Below are 25,489 nucleotides of genomic sequence, written 5' to 3' on the forward strand. Positions count from 1 at the left end.
GGATGCCGTCTGCCGTGTTGCTGTGTGGTTTTACCGCTTTAACACTTTGAAAGTCGCTTTATTTAATTTGGCAAATTTGAACCGTGACACCAGCACATGTGGCCGACTCTTTGTCGGATAACGTCAAAGGGAACTTTAACGTCCACTATGAAGCGGACTTTTGGGTAGTAAATATGCAGTATTAAGTGACGGCCGTGCATGTGAATGCGTCGTGACGTCATGCCGTGCTGTGCCGTGTGCAGGGAACCAGTACATGCGCGAGGAGCGCTATTCCGAGGCCGTGGAGTGCTACACACACGCCATCGAGCTGCACCAGCAGAACGCCGTCTACTTCTGCAACCGGTAAACTAAACACACAGTTACACAGAACTACACACGCAGCTACAACAGCAACAACAACTACCGCCGTTCGCCACCAAGTGGTGGTGACGTCACCATGGCGCTTGCGCCTGACTAGGTGCACCCTGATGCCTTGTGAAGTGTCGAAGGCCCCTAGCAGGAGGTCACGGACAGACCCAGGTGCCATGGGTTGACTGACTGAAATGACTGGCAGATGCACCACTTGTGCTCCCCAATTAGCCAACTTGCTGCGTTTTAGCCGCCAAGCGCTCCGCTCATTGCTGTGCGTGTCGCTCCTCTGCCCTCCATTGTTGCTGGAAGGCAACTTCCTTTAACTGCCCAGTAGCGTCCTTCATGAGCCTCCTCCATAGTGACCAATCTTGACTCTGCTTGTACCAGTCATTGGTTAATCCAATCATCCCCACATCCTTCTGTACCGCATCAGCCCATCTTCTCTAGCCCGTGCCGTGCCCATTTAGCCCCTTCTGGACATTCCCGCTACATGGCCCAGCCAGCGCAGCCTTGCCTACCATCGGAAATCACTGATGGGTCTGTGTCCAGATCTTTCAAAAATCTGTGAGCTCCTCACAAGGGCAGAATGGATCATAGGAAGGCCAGTCTGAATGTTTAAACATGACACATGTTCCTTTAAAGGGCTCCACAATGTGCAAGCGTAAAGAAGGGAGGGCATAACCATGACTGAGAAGACCCTGAGCTTCGTATGGAGCGATAAGCCAGGTAGTTTCTACAACATTGTGCAGCTGATGAAAAGACACTGCAGCTCGACTGATTCCGTGTGAGACCTCCGCTTCCAAACTGGAGCTGGTCATAAGCACACTGCCCAGGTACAGAAACGTTTCCACTCTCTCCACAACTGGCCCATTATTCATGTAGATCAGAGGTGGTTGAGTATTTTATAACATAAAATACCCAGGCAGGTGCTTTGTTTTTGCGTGATTGATGATAAGGCCCCATCTATTAGTATCATGCTCGGGTTCAGCAGTCACGTCTCCAACTTCTTCTCAGAGTGAGCAGCAATTGCCAGATCATCAACATCGTTGACCAATAGGGAGAACCTGAGTATCAATCAGTCTCCCATTGTATTTGTAGCAGATGGAAATTCTTCCACTAAAGCTATGGAAAGTGTCTCGAACTACGTGGTCAAAGAAGATGTTTAAAACTATGTGGGCCAGAGGACATCCCTGTCGCACTCCAAGGTGAACAGAAATTTGCCCCTGACTCCCATACGCGCAGCTTTACCCGGGCCTGCTCACCATCATGAAGTGGGCAGATCAGCTCCACGGTAGGTCCTGTTGTCAAGGACATGGGACCCGTATTTTCCGCTCCTGTCACTATACTCACATCAGGTGCCTGGCTGGACAGTGCTTCTACCAGCTTCGACAACTGCGCACAGTCCGTCGTACTCTTAACTGTGGAGACTTCGAGGATGCCCGTCCAGGCATTCACCATCAGCCGCGTGGGCTACTGCAACAGCTTCTTCGGCTGTGCCAGCGCTGTTCACCTACGGCCACTCCAGTCCGTGTTAAATGCCGCAGCTCGCCTGATAGTGAGGAAACAGAAATTTGATCCGACCACGAGTTTGATACGTGATGAGCTTTACTGGCTACCTATTAAGTAAAGTATTGCATATAAAGTATGCCGACTCGTCTTCAAGAGTCTCTCCATCAGTCTGCTCCGTCCTATCTCGCCGATCAGTGCGTACCAGCTTGAACAGACCCAAATCGACACGATCCGCAGTTCGCGGCGTCCTGCTATGCCCGCGTGTAAACCTCTTGCGATATGGCCAGTGCAGTTTCGGGGTCAGAGTCTGAGCCAGTTCCGCAACAGTTGTTTCAGAGAGCCGCCTTCAACGTGTCATCAATGCGCATTCGTATTGTTCTGACTTGAATCTTGACCTAAAGCTTTCGTGACTGCAGGAATTCATATTACTTGGGTCTTTCGGTAAAAAAGTCACGTATATAGGTTCAAAGAAAATCACAAAAAACTACGACGCTTCGATCACAACACAAGCGGTCGTCGTCAGGAGGAAAAAAGAGGGGGAAAGCTGCTGAGGCAGACGGTTTTTGCAAGTCTGCCTCCTGATGACGTTCGCTTGTGTTGTGATCGAAGCGTTGGAGTTTTTTGTGATCTTTGAACCTATATACGTGACTTTACCGAAAGACCCAAAGAATATGTTGTTGCTTACTTAGATGTTCTTGCATTGGACCCATCGTGCATCCATGATGTTGTGTGGATGCACCGATTCTGGAAACAACATGTTGGTGATTACAAGCCCATGGGCTGCACAGAAGACTAGCAGCCTCCTACCAATATTATTGAGCTGATCTGGCCCATGCCTTCCAATCACTTCGGCCTACATCATACCCACTCGGGCATTAAAGTCACTCAACAGGATTACTCTATCTCAAGGGAACACTATTGCCAGCACCTGTGACAAGAGGTCATAGAATGCATCTGACTTATCAGCCTTGCCTCCATCCCCCCACCGATCTTCACCTTCATTGGGGGCATAAGCCTCCCGTTGATGCGGTGGCGAGCTCACAATAGCCTGGGCCTCGCAGCTTTCCCACACTGACTTGCAAATACACACACCTGTGGTACGATCACACTGCTGCGCCCGCACGCATCACGCATTGTGCTCACACGCGCGTCCGTTCCCTCGCCTGTGCCATCGGACCCCCCCCCCCCCGCTTTGCTCTCCCCTCCGCCACGACCCCGGGACGCGCGGCGGAGCAGGGCGGCCGCCTACAGCAAACTGAGCAACTACGTGGGCGCGGTGCAGGACTGCGAGCGCGCCATCGTTATCGACCCCAACTACAGCAAGGCCTACGGGCGCATGGGGTGAGCAGCACTGTGCCGTGCGCGCACACGTGCACACACACGCTGCACGCGTCCGCACGCGCGGGCCGTGCTGAACTCCCGCTGAGCCATGTCACCGCCCCCTACTGCGAAACCACTGCAGGCTCTACCCGTCTGTAAAACACAGCGCCTTCCTTCGTGGTAGCTTTACGCTCGCAAGAATCATACGAATAGCAAATGTGTGAATGATTTTGTGTTTTAATGGCTGCATCCCAGCAGCGAGCAGTTCTGTGATACCTTCTGTCACGGGCCTTACCTAATGCCCAGCGGTGCGCTGCCATGTGATACTGATGACAGGTGCCATTAGTGCCTTTAGAGCACAATCGGTACAAAGACAAAGCGATTAAAACCCAAGTCAATTGGTCGGCAAGTGGTAAATAACCAGCCAGCTGGCTCAGCGGTGGAGCGAGCGGCTCGCAATTGGAAGTTTGCGAGTTTAAATCCTAGTTGGGGGGTCGTCTCAGCCCATCATGCCACCGGGGTCAATAAAATTTGTACCACATTCTGAGGAAGTTGGCTGCAGTTTTTTTTTTGTTCAGTAAATAGACTCGCCCCCCCCGCCACAGCAATGCGCAATTTCCACCCCTGACTCTCAAGGCTGTGAACGAGAGATAACCAATGAGAGCAGGAAAGCCCTGTGGCCCCTGACCGGTGGTCGTTGGAATTGCTGCGCGGTGCTGCGTGGCGGTGGTTCGTGCGGCGGCGCTGCTGTGACGATGATTGTCGGCGCGTGGCCGTGTGCGTGCCGCGCAGGCTCGCGCTCACCTCCCTGGGGAAGCACGAGGAGGCGGTGGAGTTTTACCGTCGAGCCGTTGAGCTCGATCCGGACAACGAGGGTTACCGTGGCAACCTGGAGCTCGCCGAAAGCAGAGGGAGGGAGGCCACGAGCCCGGTGCGCACGCACGCACCTACACACAGACATGCACCTACACACAGACACGCACTTCCACACACACACACACACATGCACCTCCACACACGCACTTCCACACACGCACTTACACACACACGTGCCATGCACGCACCTCCACACACGCACCACCACACACGCACTTCCACACACACACGTGCCATGCACGCACCTCCACGGACACAAACTCCTCCACACACCACACACACACCACATACGTGCACCTCACGCACACATACCTCCACACACACGCACACACCTCCACGCAAAAAGAAAAAGATCCCCCGTATAGACTTAACAGACTGTAGGGGCAAGTGCTGTTAGCAAGCACACAACAACAACAACAACAACCGCCATTCGCCACTAAGTGGCGGTGACGTCACCACGACGCTTGTGCCAGGCCATGTGCACCCTGAGGCCACGTGAAGTGTCGAACGCCCGCTGGCAGGAGGTCACGGGGCAGACCCAGGTGCCACGGGTCGACTGACCGAGATGACCGAGATGACTGGCTGATCCACCACCTGTGCCCCCTACTGTGCCAACTTGCTGTGCTTTAGCCACCCGGCGCTCCGCTCGTTGTTGTGAGCGTCGCTCCTCCGCCCTCCGTTGTTGTTGGAGGGCGACTGCCTCCAACTGCCCAGTAGCGTCCTTCACGAGCCTCCTCCACAGAGGCCGATCTTGACACCGCTGGTACCAGTCATCGGCAAGTCCACTCAGCTCCACGTCCTCCTGTACCACATCACTCCATCTCTTCTCTAGCCCGTGCCGCGCCCGTTTAGCCCCCTCGATCCGGCCGAACAAAAGCTGTTTAGGCATGCGGTGGCTGGGCATGCGGGCTACATGACCCAGCCAACGCAGCCTTGCCTGCCGGAGGAGCTCACTGATGGGACTTTGCCCAGATCTTTCAAGGACTTGTGAGCTCCTCACACAATCCAGCCTGGTTAAACCCAGGATGGATCGTAGGCAGGCCAGCCTAAATGTTTCCAACCGGCGAAGATGCTCCACTAGGGGGGTCCACGTTTCGCAAGCGTAGAGAAGGGAGGGAATGACCGTGGCCGAGAAGACCTGAAGCTTCGTGCGGAGCGACAGACCAGGTAGCTTCCACACAGCGTTACGCAACCGATGAAAAGATATTGCCGCTCGACTGATTCGGAGTGAGACCTCTGCTGATAAACTGGAGCCGGTCATAAGCACACTGCCCAGGTATGGGAAACTCTCCACTCTCTCCACAACTGCCCCATCACCGATTGGGAGTTGTGGGGGTGGAGTGCCCGATGGTACAAAATACCCAGGCAGGTGCTTAGTTTTGGTGGGGCTGATGGTAAGGCCCCACCTCTTAGTGGCACGCTCCAGTCTCAGCAGTAGCGTCTCCAACTCCTCTTCTGAATGAGCAGCTATTACCAAATCATCGGCATACATAACGTGGTTGACCAATAGGGAGCCATCCCTTGATCGCACCCGGGCGTCGATCAGCCTCCCATTATATCTGTACCAAATGGTAATTCCCCCGGTACAGCTATTGAAGGCTTCACGAACTACGCAGTCGAAATAGATGTTAAATAATGTGGGAGCCAGAGGACATCCCTGTCGCACCCCAAGGTGTACAGGGAAAGGCTCCGACTCCCGGCCACGTAGTTTTACCCGGGCCCGCTCACCATCATGAAGGTCCTTAATGATCGTGAGCAGAGGGTCAGGGACTCCGAAAGCACGAAGAACAACCCAGAGCCCAGTCCTACTGATGGTATCATAGGCCTTGACCAGATCAATAAAGCAGAGATGTAGGTCTTTTTGGAATTCCCTACACCTCTGCTGTAGCAGACGGACAGAAAATATGGCATCTGTGCAGGACCGCCCTTTCCTGAAACCGCATTGGGGCTCCGCAAGCCTCTCCTCAGCGTGCCTAGCAAGGCGATGTTGAATAATCCTTGCCAGGACCTTACCCGGCACACTGAGGAGTGAGATGCCCCTGTAGTTGTTACAGTCGGTACGGTCCCCCTTCTTAAAGAGGGGGACCACCAGGGCATCCTTCCAGTCCTGCTGAACCCGTCCAGTGGTCCAGACTGTTGTTATGATGTCATATAGGGCAGTCTGTGCACAAACGCCACCCTCCCTCAGCATTTCGCTTGGGAGATCATCTCTGCCCGGTGCCTTCCCTGGTCTCAGACTCCAGATCGCCCTCAGTACTTCCTCAACAGCTGGTACCTCAGCCAGCCACTCACAGGGGGTGACCTCTTCCAATATTTGAGGCACCGCAGCCTCAGCAGGGTTATCCCCACTTTGTGCCATGATGTTTTCCTGGCTGAGAGATTTTCCCTCCCCCAGGACCTCACAGAAATGCTCAGCAAATCTGCAAACCTGTCCCTGGGGGTCGGAGATTGGATCACCGTTTTTTCCTCTAATGATGGTAATAGGTGTGGCGCTGCAGGTTACTTTTTTGATGGAGTTAAATAGTGATTTGTGATCGCGGGCCACTGAGGCAGACTCCATCTCCTCAGCAACCCGCGACCACCACCCATCCTTACAGCGCCTTACGGCTCTCCGAACCTCCGAGCGAAGGCTGCGGTAAACCTCCTCATTCTCTGACGTGGGATGCTGTAGGCGATGAGAGTGGGCCTGTCGCTTTTTCTCAATTAACCTGAACACCTCCTCCGTCAGCCAGGGTTTCTGGGGAGGTCTGGACCGCGTACCCAAAGCAGCCATTGCAGCTGCATGAGTCACAGTCTTAAACCTCGCCCATTTACCCTCGACATCAGGTGGAGTGGGGGACGATGCCAACCCCAGCTGCAAGCAATGATGAAATTCTCGCTTGCAACTTTCATCAGCTAGCTGAGACCAGGCCACTTTTGGTTGGAATGGGGTCCTGGGTGTACACCCACCACCGGAGTGGAAGAATGGCAGGCGCATCTTACAGATGACTAGTCGATGGTCAGAGGTCAGATCAGCTCCACGGTAGGTCCTGGTGTCAAGGACATGGGCTCGCATCCGCTGGTCCGTCACTATGTAGTCCAGCAGATGCAAGCACACACGCACCTCCACACACGCACCCACCTCCACACACGCACGCACCTCCACACACGCACGCACCTCCACACACACTTCCACACCCACACACAAACACGCACCTCCACACACCAATACCCGCTATTTGCCACTAAGTGATGGTGACATCACCACGGCGCCTGTGCCAGACCAGGTGCACTTTGAGGCCACGTGAAGTGTCGAAGGCTCGCTGACAGGAGGTCTCGGAACCAAATGCGGAGCCGGGATTTTCAAGTAGGGGGGGCAACCCCTCCAGCAATGAAAAATTATAGAAGTTGTTAGTAAGTCCCTTGCTCTTTAATCGATGCGTGTGCGGCGATGGCGCAGCCATCGATCGAGGGTCGAATTCGAACCGTGTGTGATCGGCATCGCGCTCGCTGAAGGTGAATGCCTTCAGGGAAGTCGTTTTGCCGTTACTTATTGCCAATTATGGACTCAGAATATTGTCCTATCATCTCATAGAGGCCCTGGCACGTAATAATATGCCACACAGTGGCAGTGGGGGTCGCAAAATGCCGATTTATTACAAATAAACCCCAATGATCCGATCGAAATCCCTAATTTCGATCGGATCATTGGGGGGGCACGTACCAACCCCCCCACTGGCTCCGCCAGTGCTCGGGACAGACCCAGGTGCCATGGGTTGGCTGACTGAGATGACTGGTAGATGCACCAGAAGTACCCCCACTCGTTGTTGTGAGCGTCGCTCCTCTGCCCTCCGTTGTTGCTGGAGGGCGACTGCCTCCAACTGCCCAGCAGCGTCCTTCACGAGCCTCCTCCACACACACACACACACCTCCACACAAACACACACACACCTCCACACAAACACACACACACCTCTACACACACATGCATCCACATATATGCATGCATGCACACATACAAAGACATACAAGCATGCATGCGCACACAAGACAGACAGATCCCCTGTATACTCTTCAGCAGACTATTGGGGTAAGTGCTGTTAACGAGCACCTATAAAGGCCAAGACAACACACTTGGGGGTATGTGTTCAGCACCATGCCTGGCCCCCTTTGTCTTCCTAGTGGCCATGTTTATACATCGCCACGAGGGAGGCTTGGTTGACCAGGATCGGTTCAGATTCCCGCTCATGTCCAACTGGTGTTGGCCATGAGCGGGAATCGAACTCATACCTGCATGCATACGCATTTGTACGTGCAAAGACAAATCACCCCCGTATAGCCTGAACAGACTGTTGGGGCAAGTGCTGTTAGCGAGCACCCGTGAAGGCCAGATCGGCACACGAGTGGGTGGGTGGCCAGCACCACGCCCAGCCGCCTTTGTCTCGCTAGTGGCGATGTTTTTATGCACCGCACCAACTACTCATTTGAGGCTGAATTGACCTACGGGAGGGCCAGGACCGGTTCAGATAATCGTCACTGATGTTGGCCGTGAGTGGGAATCGAACTCGGGTTGCCAGGTTTGTAGCGCAGCACGCTAACTGCTACGCTACCGCTCCCCAATATACATGTACACACACACAGACAAGCATTAATGTACCCACATCTGCTTGCATGCTGGCATGCCTTTGTGTACGCACACACATACGTGCACTCACACTCGTCCACAGGATTCCTGACAATGAGCAACGTCACTGCCAAGTGTCTGATTTTATCGTGGGCTTCCTCTAGGTTTACCCAGCATAAAAAAATGAGCCAGTAGAGTGGTGTGATCGATGTTAGCACTGGGGAAACAAAGGTGGCCGCACGTAGTTCCGGCCCTACTACTGCAGCAGCCCTGCGTCTTGCTGGACTTAATAGGTTCTCATTTGGGGCGGCGACACGGCCCAGCTGTTTTGCGTTGACCACTTGTTGCAAAGTTTCCCGGTTCGAATCCGGCAAGCCGAACCTGGTTATTACGGCGGGTGTATGACCGTAAAAGATACTACTACGCATTGTCTGCTTCATAGCGGGCGATCAAAGGATCCCGTGATGTCATTCGTAAAGAGTACGCCATTATGTACCGGCAAAACGTTGTAAATTTGTCGAATTTGGAACATTACCCGCAATTTGTGGAATCAAGATTCTACATAGCAACATCGCCCCCCACTGTGAGTCTACTGCAGCCTGTGTCTGTGAAACGCAGCCTTGCGCCGTAAGAACGATGGCGAAAATAAATTATCACCAATATTACAAATAGCCCTGTGTGGACACCTCAGTGATGGAAGTGTGCCTTCTCTCTCCGTGTGTGTATATGGTGTATGACTGTGTGTACATATTCTTGTTTGCATGTGTGCACACTGGCTTTTGTATACAGCAGAAACCCCTCTTAACGACGGTAATTGGTTCCACAAAAACGGTTGTTAAGTGATTTGGTCGTTACGTGAGTATAGGACATACACGTCAAAGGCTTAATTCGTTCCAATAGCATCAAAAGTTTCAAATTTTCACCTAAAAAACGTACTTTATTATATTTAAACAATAGACATTAATACATAAAGATACTAACAACATTATAAACATATAACGGTAAAAGAAATGTGCTTAATCAATGCATTAATTCATATTTACTGTACCTACAACAACCCGTCGTTAACAGGGGGATTGTCGGTAAGCGAATACATTGGGCTCTAAGGAGGCTTCTACACCACTATACACTACACTATACACTACACTATACACTACACTATACACTACACTATACACTACACTATACACTACACTATACACTACACTATACACTACACTATACACTACACTACTTTACACTACACTATTATACACTACACTACTATACACTACACTATACACTACACTATACACTACACTATACACTACACCACTATACACTACACTATACACTACACCACTATACACTACACTATACACTACACTACTATACACTACACTATTATACACTACACTACTATACACTACACTATACACTACACTATACACTACACCACTATACACTACACTATACACTACACTATACACTACACTATACACTACACCACTATACACTACACCACTATACACTACACACTACACTATGCACTACACTATACACTACACCACTATACACTACACCACTATACACTACACCACTATACACTACACCACTATACACTACACTATACACTACACTATACACTACACTATACACTACACTATACACTACACCACTATACACTACACTATACACTACACCACTATACACTACACTATACACTACACTATACACTACACTATACACTACTATACACTACACTATACACTACTATACACTACACTATACACTACACTATACACTACACCACTATACACTACACTATACACTACACTATACACTACACTATACACTACTATACACTACACTATACACTACACTATACACTACACCACTATACACTACACCACTATACACTACACTATACACTACACTATACACTACACTATACACTACTATACACTACACTATACACTACACTATACACTACACCACTATACACTACACTATACACTACACTATACACTACACTATACACTACACCACGATACACTACACTATACACTACATTATACACTACACCACTATACACTACACTATACACTACACTATACACTACACTATACACTACTATACACTACACTATACACTACACTACTATACACTACACTATACACTACACTACTATACACTACACTACTATACACTACACTACTATACACTACACTACTATACACTACACTATACACTACACCACTATACACTACACTACTATACACTACACTATACACTACACCACTATACACTACACCACTATACACTACACTACTATACACTACACTACTATACACTACACTATATACTACACCACTATACACTACACTACTATACACTACACTACTATACACTACACTACTATAAACTACACTACTCTACACTACACTATACACTACACTACACTATACACTACACCACTATACACTACACTACTATACACTACACTACTATACACTACACTATATACTACACCACTATACACTACACTACTATACACTACACTACTATACACCACTACTATACACTACACTATTATACACTACACTACTATACACTACACTATACACTACACTACTATACACTACACTATACACTACACCACTATACACTACTATACACTACACTACTATACACTACACTATTATACACTACACTATATACTACACCACTATACACTACACTACTATACACTACACTACTATACACTACACTACTATACACTACACTATTATACACTACACTACTATACACTACACTTTACACTACACTATACACTACACCACTATACACTACACTACTATACACTACACTACTATACACTACACTATTATACATTACACTACTATACACTACACTATACACTACACCACTATACACTACACTACTATACACTACACTACTATACACTACACTATTATACACTACACTACTATACACTACACTATACACTACACTATACACTACACCACTATACACTACACTACTATACACTACACTATACACTACACCACTATACACTACACTACTATACACTACACTATACACTACACCACTATACACTACACCACTATACACTACACTACACACTACACCACTATACACTACACTATTATACACTACACTATACACTACACCACTATACACTGCACCACTATACACTACACTACTATACACTACACCACTATACACTACACTACTATACACTACACTATACACTACACCACTATACACTACACTACTATACACTACACTATACACTACACCACTATACACTACACTACTATACACTACACTATACACTACACCACTATACACTACACTACTATACACTACACTATACACTACGCCACTATACACTACACCACTATACACTACACTATACACTACACTATACACTACACTACTATACACTACACCACTATACACTACACTATACACTACACTACTATACACTACACTACTATACACTACACTATTATACACTACACTATGCACTACACCACTATACACTACACCACTATACACTACACTACTATACACTACACCACTATACACTACACTATACACTACACCACTATACACTACACTATACACTACACCACTATACACTACACTATACACTACACCACTATACACTACACTACTATACACTACACTATACACTACACTATACACTACACCACTATACACTACACTACTATACACTACACTATACACTACACTATACACTACACCACTATACACTACACCACTATACACTACACCACTATACACTACACTATACACTACACCACTATACACTACACTACTATACACTACACTACTATACACTACACCACTATACACTACACCACTATACACTACACCACTATACACTACACCACTATACACTACACTACTATACACTACACTACTATACACTACACTATACACTACACCACTATACACTACACCACTATACACTACACTACTATACACTACACTACTATACACTACACTATACACTACACCACTATACACTACACTACTATACACTACACTACTATACACTACACTATACACTACACCACTATACACTGCACCACTATACAATACACTACTATACACTACACTACTATACACTACACTATACACTACACCACTATACACTACACTACTATACACTATACACTACACCACTATACACTACACTACTACACACTACACTACTACACACTACACCACTATACACTACACTACTATACACTACACCACTATACACTACACACTACATTACTACACACTACACTACTATACACTACACCACTATACACTACACTACTATACACTACACCACTATACACTATACACTACACTACTATACACTACACTATACACTACACTATACACTACACTACTATACACTACACTACTATACACTACACCACTATACACTACACCACTATACACTACACTATACACTACACCACTATACACTACACTACTATACACTACACTACTATACACTACACTATTATACACTACACTACTATACACTACACTACTATACACTACACTACTATACACTACACCACTATACACTACACTACTATACACTACACTACTATACACTACACTACTATACACTACACCACTATACACTACACTATACACTACACTACTATACATTACACTACTATACACTACACCACTATACACTACACCACTATACACTACACTACTATACACTACACCACTATACACTACACTACTATACACTACACTACTATACACTACACTATTATACACTACACTACTATACACTACACTATACACTACACTATACACTACACACTACACTGTACACTACGCTACTGTACATGTGAAATGACGCCGACGACTGTGTACTGGGAGCCTCTTTGTGTAGATGCAGTAACAATGGCAGGCCCTGGCTTCGTTCTTCCTCTTGGAGCTCGTCCCTTCCCCTCGAGCCCTCCCCTCTTAGCCTTCTCGAGCCCCCCCCCCTCTCCAACTTGCCCTCACTCAGTCTGTTTGTTCGCAGCCAATCCGTGTCCCTTTCCTCCAACGCTTGCCAACCGTCATCTCCGGGCTCAACTCTGTGTCCCACTTTCTCCTCTTTGAAATCCTTCAACCTCTTCAAACCCCGCCTCCCGACCAATCATCGTGGAGCCTCTTTCCACCAATAGGAGGCCTTCGCCTACTTTTTGAATTACAATTTGGCTGCACATTGGCTTGGCGTGAGTGTCTCTTACGTTCAGTCATTACATATGTATACTCACTCTCGTGAATCTGCGTCTGTGCAAATACGTTTTCCCTGTCTATATTTGGCATAAAGTTGACGCCTCAGTGAATGTACGCAAGGAAAGCGGCGTTCAGTCACAGCAATTGCAGGGCTTTCACCGTCACAAAAGAAAGGAGGATCAGGACATTCTGAGCTCCTAGGGTTTGTCACTAAGCAATAATAATCTCAACTTGGAACGCGCTGCGTAATTATTCGCTTGCTCTCGAAGAGAGAGAGAGAGAACGACTCGGAGGAGCCGCAGGCGAGTAAGCAGGGCAGCAGCCAGGCAGGAAGCTGGAGCCACATTCACCACGCACCCACCCCCCAAGCTCCACAGTCCTCTATATATGAAGGTGTTTCAGCCAATTCCTGATTGTTTGTTTGGGAGAAAACCAGAGCACCCGGCGAGAACCCACGCGTGCAAGGGGCGGTGCTCGATCCCTTACTATTGGAATGGGTGGAGACGACATTTGCTGTGCCGCCTTCTCCTGGCGAGCCAGGGTATGGCACGTGGGAAGGGAGTTTGACAACATGAATGTGATCCGCCAACCCCGCTGCCTCTGCGGTGCTGGATTGCAGGCGTTCGCCATCGCAGCCCTGGACTCAGCCCATCGTGACTGAAACGTCGTGTCGCTTTTGCACGTTCACATGCACCTATATACATTCACACACACACACGCGTGCAGAGAAACACGTAAACATACACCGCGTGCACGCGTACCCCTGTAGGTGTCGCCACTGGCGGGGGGGGTGCCCAGTCGGGGCTCTCTTCGTCTTTGAGTGCGTATTTTGTGTGCGCGTTGTCACAACAGAATGCCACGCCGCCCGGAGGCTTCGACCTCGCTGGGATCCTCAACAACCCGGGATTCATGGCCATGGTAGGCGGCGCCGTGACGGCGACCTCGTGGTTCACACAAGCGGCGTGTCGCTCGCGCGACATCCCAAGCTCCACGCATTCCCGCGCCAGTTTGTTCCCGAGCGTTGACCGCCGCAGCGCCACCAAACGGTCGAGGCGTCGTCTTTGCGCCACAGCGAGTGCCGGCAGCGTTTCGGGGGCCGTGTTTAGCGCGTGGGAAGGCGGGCGACGTCTCTCATTGTGGTGATCGCTGCTGTGTGTGCGTGCGTGTGTGCAGGCGGCCAACATGATGCAGAATCCACAATTGCAGCAGATGTGAGTGGCACTGCGGGTGTGCTTGCACGCTTGCAAACGTGCATGGACACACGCATGGACATGCGATACACACGCGATGGACACGCGATGGACACAGCCTATTGTGGCAGAGAGTAATGGGTAACACATTTAAAATTAATAGATGGATAGTCCATTTTGAATATAAAATTAACAGGAAGTCAGTCTCTCGACAACATAAAAGGTAATTTTTAACCATCGGCTCGACGGCCTTCTGGACCAATGTTTTCTGAGGGCATTTCTTTGAACATGTAAAGTGTGGATTGGTTTAGACTTTCAGGGTCTCATCAATAGTCACGCCCATTGAAACAACTGCTGCTGCAATTGCCAGATGTTAAGGAAAAGAGCACTGGGTCCCGATCAGCACAACCAGAAAAATTATACAAAACCATTTGCTTCCCGTGGTGGACAATAATTTGTCGTAAAGTATACGTCCAGTAGAGGTGCTAATCGTTCAAACGTTTGTTAAACGTTAGCAAAGTCTCAAACTTTTTGGGTTTTCCTTTACGTTTAGAACTTAGTCAGAACTATGCCACCTCCAGCGCCACCGGGAGGTCGTGGTGAGCAGTGCACGTACACGCACAGTCGGTGACCACGCGTCGCTCCGTGGAGCCCTCTCTCTCTATAGCTCTGCCTTCTTTCCATTTCTCTCTTTCAATTTTTGTCCGTTTTGCTTTATTTCATTCCGTTTTTATCTCTCGCTTGCTGCAAAGGTTTGCGGTTCGAATCTGGCCTTAATGCTGCGGCTGTATTAGCCATGAAACGGAATGCACCATCCGCTTTCACAGTGAACGTTAAAGATCCTGTGACATCATTCAGAGAAGAAGAGTAGGCTATTGTGTACCAGTGTCATGGTCCATAATTGCCAATTTTGGAAATGCAGGTGAAAATTACGGAATGGGAACCTGCGTAGCAATAAGTCATTCCCTGCTGCAACAACTTAGCAGAACCACCTTGCAAAATAGTCTTGAGACTCGGTGAGGCTTTCCTGGGTAAACAACGTGTACTTATAATGATAAGTATACCAACTTGCAGGGCTCAATTGGTGACCAATCGCTCCACTCTGCTCGATCGAGGCAGCTCACCACGAAGCCTGTGAATGTTTCTGTGGTCTCGAGCCTTTTTACAACTCCCCTTGCAACACCGGGGTTTGTCCCGCAACTCCAAATCATCGAGTTTTCAATCAGCCTCTCACTCACGAGACTGTCCCTACATCCTTTGTCTTCGAGTCTGCACCACCGAGTGATGAACCGTGACGGTGGTGGTGGTGGTGGTTGTTGTCGTTGCTCAGGATGTCGGGGATGATGTCAGGAGGCTTCTCTGGAGGCGTCCCGGGTGTGGGAACCGGTGGCATCAACGACATGGCCGGCCTAATCCAAGCGTACGTGCGCAGCTTCCACGGCTGAAGCACGCCTCCCCTCGGCTGCCTCGGCCTTCAATAATGGACGGGCGCTTAAGTGATGCGGTCATCACTTTCTCTAGGCTGACTCGGCCTAACGCTAGTTCCAGACTCAACTTAGACTTGCTCAGCACAGGCCCCTAAACGCCAATCAGCCAGCAACAAGCAGCACCCTCAATGTCGTAATAGATAGTAGTGTAACACCTTTGTTGAATTGACCACGATTATTATAAGAGTTTGCAAATTGAGATGATATCAGGGAATTCCAAAGTTGAGCAGTGGGAGGGGAGATGCAGAAAGAGAAGTGAGGTGACCTGCACTGTGGTGAGTGGATAGTTGAGGTGGATGGGTGAGTGAGTGGGTGCTAGTGTTGTTGTGACCTGTAGTGTGGTGGTTGAACAGTGTCTGGTGGTAGACCAAGTCATCGGCGTGGGTGGAGAAATTGATGAGTAAAGCTCACAGAAACCGTAACCATGGTAGTAGCGATAGAAGAGTAATAAGGAGAGGTGGCTGACCGTCGGCGTGCTAGTGACTGGGACGCCATGGTGGCGAGATGTTAACTACCTCACCTGGTATACAGGAGGTCGTGGGTTCGATTCGAACGGTGACGCCTGTATATTTCGAGTTTGCATGTCTATTTTCCCATGGTCACGTAGTTTTCTCCGGGTCCTCCAGTTTTTCCCTCCACATTTAGAATGAATGTACGTTTAGAGTATTTGGTTGCTATAAATGTCCACGTGATAAGCCACTTCGTTGAGCTACCATTGTGGCCAGGTCGCTTCTGAAATAGAGCTGCGTAGTTCAGTGGGCCTTAACCTAGTAAAATAAAGTGCTGGATCATCTTCGGCCCAGAACTTGGGATTCTAAAGTCGGCATGAACGTGACCGCGTGACAGAGGGCAGCAGTTCGCGCAGACGATGCAGCAGGAGAACCCGGAGCTCATCGAGCAGCTGAGGAGCCAGATCCGTAGCCGGCCGGCCAGCGCGAGCCACGACGACCTCCCACCTCCCTACCAGCCCCCGCCCCCGCCCCCACCACAGCCGCCCAGGTAAGAGGGCAGAGGTCACTCGGGGTGACCTCGCAGAGATCTGTTGACGTAGACGCATGCTTTGAAGGTGCGCGTGCTGTTTTAATAGATGCCGATAAGAGTGAATGAATGCTAGGTAAGACCACAACTAAAAACCAAAATATAAACGAATCAACACATCTTTATATGGCATCGCGCCCTTCAAGATAAATTGTCACAAGGCGCTTCACAATTAACGCGCTTGTGCTGGAATGAATAAAGCAACATGAACAGTCGATAATTATAAAGCAATATAAATGATGAACATATTCAATACACAGATCAATTTAAATGCATTACAATGCAGGTTAAGCGCATGACAATGTGATCGATGGGTTATAGAAGTTTGTGCAGTCGGGTTCTACAAAGTGCAACAGCCGATTCCATAATTCGGGGGTCCGAGAGCCGAACACTCGGCCACCTGTGCTTAATTTTTTGAGGGGATCTTGGTGAGGAATTCTCCGTCCCGTGATCACTGGAGCTATCCAGGGATCTATAGAATTCAAATATTTAAAATTGAAAGGTCCCAACCACGCAATGCTCAGTAAGTAATGAGCATACTTCAAAAATCTACCCTAAACCTTACAGGAAGCCAATGTAGGGCTGCCAATGTGTGTTGTGTGCTTATGGCTTCTGCTTCCTCTTAAGACTCGCTCACTTATAACTGGAAATACTGGAAAACAGAGCAACTGTAAAGCAAGCCAGGGCACGGCGCACTCCACGCTTCACTGCGTTACAGACCTGGGTGCCAGTGAGATGATGATGATGCCCGGGATTTGTTGGTATGAGCGGTATGGACCAATGTGGACTGGTACCCACTGGATTGAAACGAAGGATTTTAATCCCTCGCCTCCGTTGGGATTCTGTGGCTCGAAGCTGTTGGTGGCAGCATGTCAACTTTGTTTCTCTTTTCTTCCACAGCTCTTGAACGTCCGTGACCTCCCTCTACCCACTACCCTACCCCCCCTCCATGACTACAAGCCCCCCTCCCTCGCCACGCACCAGCCCAATCATCGACTCTCCCTGGATAGTCCCATCCAGACAAATTGGCCAATAAAAATAAACGAAATGGCACGTAAAATGATTGCTTTTCTTCAGTCTCGGTGACCTGTTGACCTCCTGGCGTGACCCCGCGACTTCTTGATGCGCCTGCATCCTGGGGCTGGGGTTGCTGTGTGACGGCGAGTGATATGGCTGGTGAATCACGCGCAAACAAAACAAAATAACTCTTTGACGACCTTTGATGTGCCAGGGCCAGGTGGACACTTGCAGGTGAACATCTGACCTCCATGGCGAGCTTGTGTGTTGCGTGCTCGAGTGAGTGTGCGTACGTTGTGTGTGTGTTTGTACGTTGTGTGTGTGTACGTTGTGTGTGTGTGTACGTTGTGTGTGTGTGTGTACGTTGTGTGTGTGTGTGTACGTTGTGTGTATCTACTTTGCTTGTGTGTGTGTACGTTGTGTGTATCTACTTTGCTTGTGTGTGTGTACGTCGTGTGTGTGCGTCATGTGTGTCTGGCCAGCTGGGTGTTCAGTCAGTCTTTGCTGGGAATACCCTAGCTGCTACCGTAGGTGCACACCACGTGATTTCTATCTTGCGCCTGGTGAGTCGGTCCTGCCGGCAGCTGCCAACGCCGAACCCCGGGCGGCGGTGAACTAATCGGGCAAACTCAGTATCTGAGTTGGGTCTGTGGAACCCTTGGTGGGGGAAATACCATCAGAAGGTCTCCTCAGACCATCCACTGCATCCAGCATCATCTCCAGCCATCTCGACATAGTCTTGCCACTGGATACAGATGAGTTTGGACGAGAGAGTGAGGTCGAAGCTGCGCAACTCTCCCTCAAAGTGACACCACTTAATATTGGTGCTCGGGATGTGCGCACACTTATGGACCCGGCTGGACCAAACAGACCTGAGAGACGCACAGCTCTTGTAGGCAGAGAATTTGCCAGATACAACATTCACGTTGCCGCCCTGAGTGAGACCCGGCAAGCTGGCAGGGGACAGACTGCAGAAGTTGGAGCCAGTTTCACCTTCTTTTGGAGTCGGTGTGGAGAAGGGGAGAGATGCATCGCTGGTGTTGGTTTTGCAGCAAAATCTAACCTGGTCAACCAACTGTCAACCAACTGTCAAGCTTACCCAGCGGTATCAACGACCGTTTGATGACCCTGAAGCTCCATCTACCAGGAAAAAGGCAGGTCACCATCATCAGTGCCTATGCGCCAACCATGACTAACCCGGATGAGGTAAAAAAACTAGTTTTGCACTGGCCTGGAGACTGCAATTGCTGCTGTACCCAGCAAAGAGAAACTAATTCTCGGCGACTTCATTGCCAGAGTTGGAACTGACCATCAGTCATGGAATGGGATCATTAGGGTGCACATGGCGTTGGCAAATGCAACAGCAATGGCCTTTTGCTACTGGGATGCAACAACGGTCAAAACATTGGCACTCGATTGACTATGTCGTCAGGAGGAGAGACAGGCGTGACGTCCAAGTGTCAAAAGCCATGTGCGGTGCAGAATGCTGGACAGACCACAGACTCGTTATCTCCAAGCTCAACATCCTGATCAAACCTAGAAGTCCACAAGGCAAAACAAAATGTTAAGTGACTCAACATCTCCCAGCTGAAACAGGAGAGCATCCAGCAGTGCTTTGCTGAATCCCGAGACCACCGCTTGGAGTCCCTAAGGCCTGACTGAAGAGGCTGAGGCACTCGGCAGCGCTTCAAACAGTCGGTGCTACCACACGCAAACACCAAGACTTATTCGACTATACAGAGATTCAGGCACTCCTTGATGTGAAACATTGCCTGAACAAATCCTACCTGAATGATAGCAGCTCAGAGTCCAAGAAAACTGCATTTCTCAACATCCACAGAACTGTCCAGCTCTAGCTTAGACCTATGCAGAATGCTTGGCTCAGTCAGAAAGTAGAGGAGATACAATCATATGCCGGCAGCAACAACACAACGGGTTTCTACGATGCACTCAAGTCAGTTTATGGTCCACAACCCTCAGGAATCTCACCTCTCCTGTGTGCAGACGGAGCCACACTGCTCACAGAGAAAAGACAAATTCCTTGGCAGATGGGCCGAACACTTCAATTCAGTCCTCAATCAGCCTTCATCCATAAATAAAGACGCGATCAAAAGGCTGCCTCAAGTTGAAATTAACCTGTCACTTGCATATCCACCCACTGTAGAGGAAACTAAAAAAGCCATCAGTCTCCTGTTATCGGGAAAAGCTCCGGGAGCTGACGCCATATCAGCGGAAGTCTACAAGGTGGTAGGGCCTCGTTTGGTTGAGAAGCTTACCGGCCTCTTCCAGTCATTATGGAGACAAGGAGCTGTCCCTTAGGAGTTAAAGGATGCGTGGATTATCCACCTGTACAAGAGGAAGGGCAATCGCCAAGCCTGTGACAATCACAGAGGTCTATCCTTGCTGTCCATTGCAGGAAAAATCTTTGCAAGAATCCTGAATCGTCTTAACAGAACACCAAGACCAAGGCCGGCTGCCTGAGAGCCAGTGTGGCTTAATAAAAAGCCATCGAACCAGTGACATAGTGTTTGCAGCCCACCAACTCCAAGAAAAATGCCAAGAGCAAAACTCCGATCTATACCTCACCTTTGTCGACTTGAGAAAGGATTTCGACACCATCAGCTGCGAGTGCCTCTGGAAGATTATTGTAAAGTTTATATGCCCAGACAAATGTATCACCATGATGCGACAGTTGCGTGATGGCATAAAGGCTAAATGTGTGCAAGATCACCAAGGGTCCTCTGAACAGTTTTTAGTCACAAATGTAGTGAAGCAAGGCTGTGTTCTAGCACCAGCCCTCTTCAGCATGATGTTCACCGCCATGCTGCTAGATGCCTTCCCAAATGAACACACTGGGATCCGCTTCATCTACCACTTTGACAGCGACGCTGTTCAACTTGCGGAGGATGCAAGCCAAGACAAAGGTGGAGGAGGTGACTTCGCGACCTTTTGTTTGCAGATGACTGCGCGCTGGCTGCTGGCTCGCATGCCGACCTGCAGACCCTCATGGACCAGTTCTCAGCTGCATGTGACAACTTCGGCCTCACACTCGGTACAAAGAAGACTGAAGTTGTAGACCAACCTGCCCCCAGTAATCCTTGTGGACCCAACCATCTGTGAAAGATCAGAAACTTGTCAGCTGTCGACAAGTTCACCTACATTGGTAGCGCTCTGTCACATGCTGTTCACATTGATGATCAACATCAGGCTGTCTGCGAGATTCAGTGTGGGAAAGGAAAGGCATCAAGTTGGCCACTGAACTGAAGGTTTACCAGGCAGTCATACTGCCAACTCTTATAGGTGCGAAACCTGACGCCACCATTCCAGGAAACTCGATCACTTTCACCTCAACTGTGTGAGGAAGCTGCTGAGGATCAGCGGCAGGACAGAATCCCAGACCCTGAAGTCCTCAGAGGTGCTGACATGCCGAGCATTCCCACGCACCTGATGAAAACGCAGCCCGGATGGACCGTCCGTGTGACCAGGATGCCTGCCACTCGTCTCCCAAGGCAGATATTCTTTGGAGAGCTGAAGAAATTGAAGCGAGCACACACGGTGGGCCGAAAGAAACACTTCAAAGACACTGAAGGCCTCCCTCAAGAGCTTTAACATGGATCAAGTCATGGGAAATCCTTGCTAAAATTCGTCTGACCTGGCGAAATCTCATCTGGCATGGTGCTACCACCTCTGAAACCAGCAGAACCAAAAATGCCATGGTGAGGAGATAACAGCACAAGACCCGTATCAAGAGACCCGTCCCCCAGCAGCAGGCTGCTACCAACATATCATGTCCAGTGTGCCACGGAGTGTCCCGGGCTCATGTTGGCCTCTTCAGCCATCTACGCTGTCACCGTACCCCAGACTCATCCCAATGAAGCATGTCATGGTCATCAACAATCTTTGATGGACGAATATGGAAGGAAAGGAAGGTGTACGTTGTGTGTGTGTGTCCGTCATGTTTGTGTGTCGATGCGCGTATGTACCTTGTGTGTACATTGTGTGTACGGTGTGTTTGTTTTACGTTGTGTGTACGGTGTATGTTTGGAGCGATGATGAAGCGGCTGTCGCACTGCGCTACGATCCCAGCAAGTGGACACGCACACTTTGTACCTTCGGAAAGTGGCATCCGAGTGGTCTGAGCCTCCTCCCCAAGGTCACCACATCCTCCCCAAGGTCGCCGCCACATCCTATGCGGAGTCGTTTACTCGCTCTGGGAAGTCCAAGCAATTCGGCGAAGGCTTGGTTCCAACCAGCCTCTCGTGCTGGGTAAGCACATGGAGGTGCTCGCTAACGCCACATCCTACGAGACTAAATGGGGGGAGCTTTTTATCTGTGTGTATCTGCCATTGTGATTGCCAGGGGGTCTACGGTCGTGTATGGACCTATGTTGTGGTGACCGGTTCGTGCTACGCTGCACTTATCCCAGCCACACTGGTTCGAGTCTCGCCACGCACCTCATCACCGTTACTGCCAATTGGTGTCCCAATGCCCTGTCCTGATGCTGTTTGCGTGGTCACCAAACAGCTGGGATTTGAGAGACAAACACGCTGCCAATGTTTTCCCCGCCGCCACACCAAGTCCAAATGGACACTCGCAAACAGCGCTGCTCCTCGGCTCTCGTGGCGAGGCTCCGAGGGAGACCCCCACACTGCGCGTCTGCAACGTTGAGCTGCGTGCGCGGTGTTTGTGTGCAGCGATCACGAGCCGCCGAGTGATTTCAGGGCTGGACATCACGACAACGTCCATCGCGAGCCGCTACGTGGCGAGCCATCGGCGTGAACACCATCACCCCTGCGTCGGTCGTATTCAGTCGCATTCATCCAACGTGAAAATCACTTCGCTTGTGCGTACGGGGCGAGTCTGGCTGTCGGTCGTAACGTGCGAGCCAGCGTCTTGCTCTCTCGGTGGGCGTCTTGTGTGAGGCGAGCAGAGCCTCGTCCCGCACCTGGAGAGGAGTCGTGATGTACAGAGACATGTTTTGTAACTGTACAGGAGACGACGCAAACCGCAGACGGCTGCGTCCCCCACTGCTCGCGATGCGGTTGAGGCTGCGAAGTGCCGCGGTGATGATCTTAATGTGGATGTGCTGGCATGAATAAAGGCGCTTTGAATATTTAACAAAATAACCTCAATTTCTTCCGTGAGCGACGATCGTAAATGTGAATTTAGGCACGGCACTTTCCCCACCATTAAGGTGTTCGTCTGGGAGGAGTTGCCGAAACAAACGAACGCGTTATTCGCTTGGGTCGGTGCCTCAAAACACAGCCGTCGACTGGCACTCCTGAAATCGTGGCGTTCCTCCATGCCGTTCGGTTTGTTGGAGTCACGATGTATTTGCTGCAACCTGACCGTGCGTGGCTTTGGATTGGACACGACGTGGTCCCCGTGAGAGTTGTGAGCACGCTGCTGTTGGCCGCACACCCCAGGCTCATGTAACACACAGGACATGACACACACAGGACACGTCACACAGGACACACAGGACACGACACAGGACACGACACACAGGACATGACACACACAGGACACAGGACACGCCACACAGGACACACAGGACACGACACACAGGACACGACACAGGACACGACACACAGGACACGACACACACGACACACAGGACACGACACACAGGACACGACACACGACACAACACACACGACACACAGGACACACACGACACACAGGACACACAGGACACGACACACAGGACACGCCACACAGGACACACAGGACACGACACAGGACACGACACACACGACACACAGGACACGACACACACGACACGACACACACGACACACAGGACACACAGGACACAGGACATGACACACAGGACACACAGGACACGACACACAGGACACACACGACACACAGGACATGACACACACGACACACAGGACACACACGACACACAGGACACACAGGACACGACACACAGGACACGACACACAGGACACGACACACAGGACACACAGGACACGACACACAGGACATGACACACAGGACACGACACACACGACACACAGGACACACACGACACACACGACACACAGGACACACACGACACAGGACACACAGGACACGACACACAGGACACAGAGGACACGACACACAGGACACGACACACGACACACAGGACATGACACACAGGACACAGGACATGACACGACACAGGACACGACACACAGGACACGACACACACGACACACATGACACACAGGACACACGACACAGGACACACAGGACACGACACACAGGACACACAGGACACACACGACACAGGACACACAGGACACGACACACAGGACACGACACACACGACACACAGGACACGACACACGACACACAGGACACACACGACACAGGACACAGGACACGACACACGACACACAGGACACGACACAGGACACGACACACAGGACACGACACACGACACACACGACACAGGACACACAGGACACGACACACAGGACACACAGGACACGACACACAGGACACGACACATAGGACACGACACACAGGACACACACGACACACAGGACACGACACACACGACACACAGGACACGACACACACGACAAACAGGACACGACACACAGGACACACAGGACACGACACACAGGACACGACACACAGGACACACAGGACATGACACAGGACACACAGGACACGACACACAGGACACAGGACACGACACACACGACACACAGGACACGACACACACGACACACAGGACACGACACACACGACACACAGGACATGACACACAGGACACACAGGACACGACACACAGGACACACAGGACACGACACACAGGAC

The 25,489-nt window shown here is 49.8% G+C and overlaps 1 protein-coding gene across 1 annotated transcript in view; it reads left to right on the plus strand.

Moving 5' to 3' along the window:
- The window catches only part of SGTA (small glutamine rich tetratricopeptide repeat co-chaperone alpha), a 40,328-nt gene extending 16,540 nt beyond the window's left edge, over positions 1-23,788 (plus strand). The window contains exons 5-12 of the mRNA XM_078877112.1: positions 243-342; positions 3,097-3,201; positions 3,973-4,111; positions 14,792-14,857; positions 15,113-15,150; positions 16,460-16,549; positions 17,463-17,615; positions 18,555-23,788. Of these exons, the coding sequence (XP_078733238.1) occupies positions 243-342; positions 3,097-3,201; positions 3,973-4,111; positions 14,792-14,857; positions 15,113-15,150; positions 16,460-16,549; positions 17,463-17,615; positions 18,555-18,561 (698 nt within the window). The 3' untranslated portion in view covers positions 18,562-23,788. The remainder of the gene's footprint in view (positions 1-242; positions 343-3,096; positions 3,202-3,972; positions 4,112-14,791; positions 14,858-15,112; positions 15,151-16,459; positions 16,550-17,462; positions 17,616-18,554) is intronic.
- Positions 23,789-25,489: the final 1,701 nt, after the last annotated feature.

The sequence above is a fragment of the Lampetra fluviatilis genome, chromosome 46, assembly GCF_964198595.1.
Source record: "Lampetra fluviatilis chromosome 46, kcLamFluv1.1, whole genome shotgun sequence".
NCBI lineage: Eukaryota > Metazoa > Chordata > Hyperoartia > Petromyzontiformes > Petromyzontidae > Lampetra > Lampetra fluviatilis.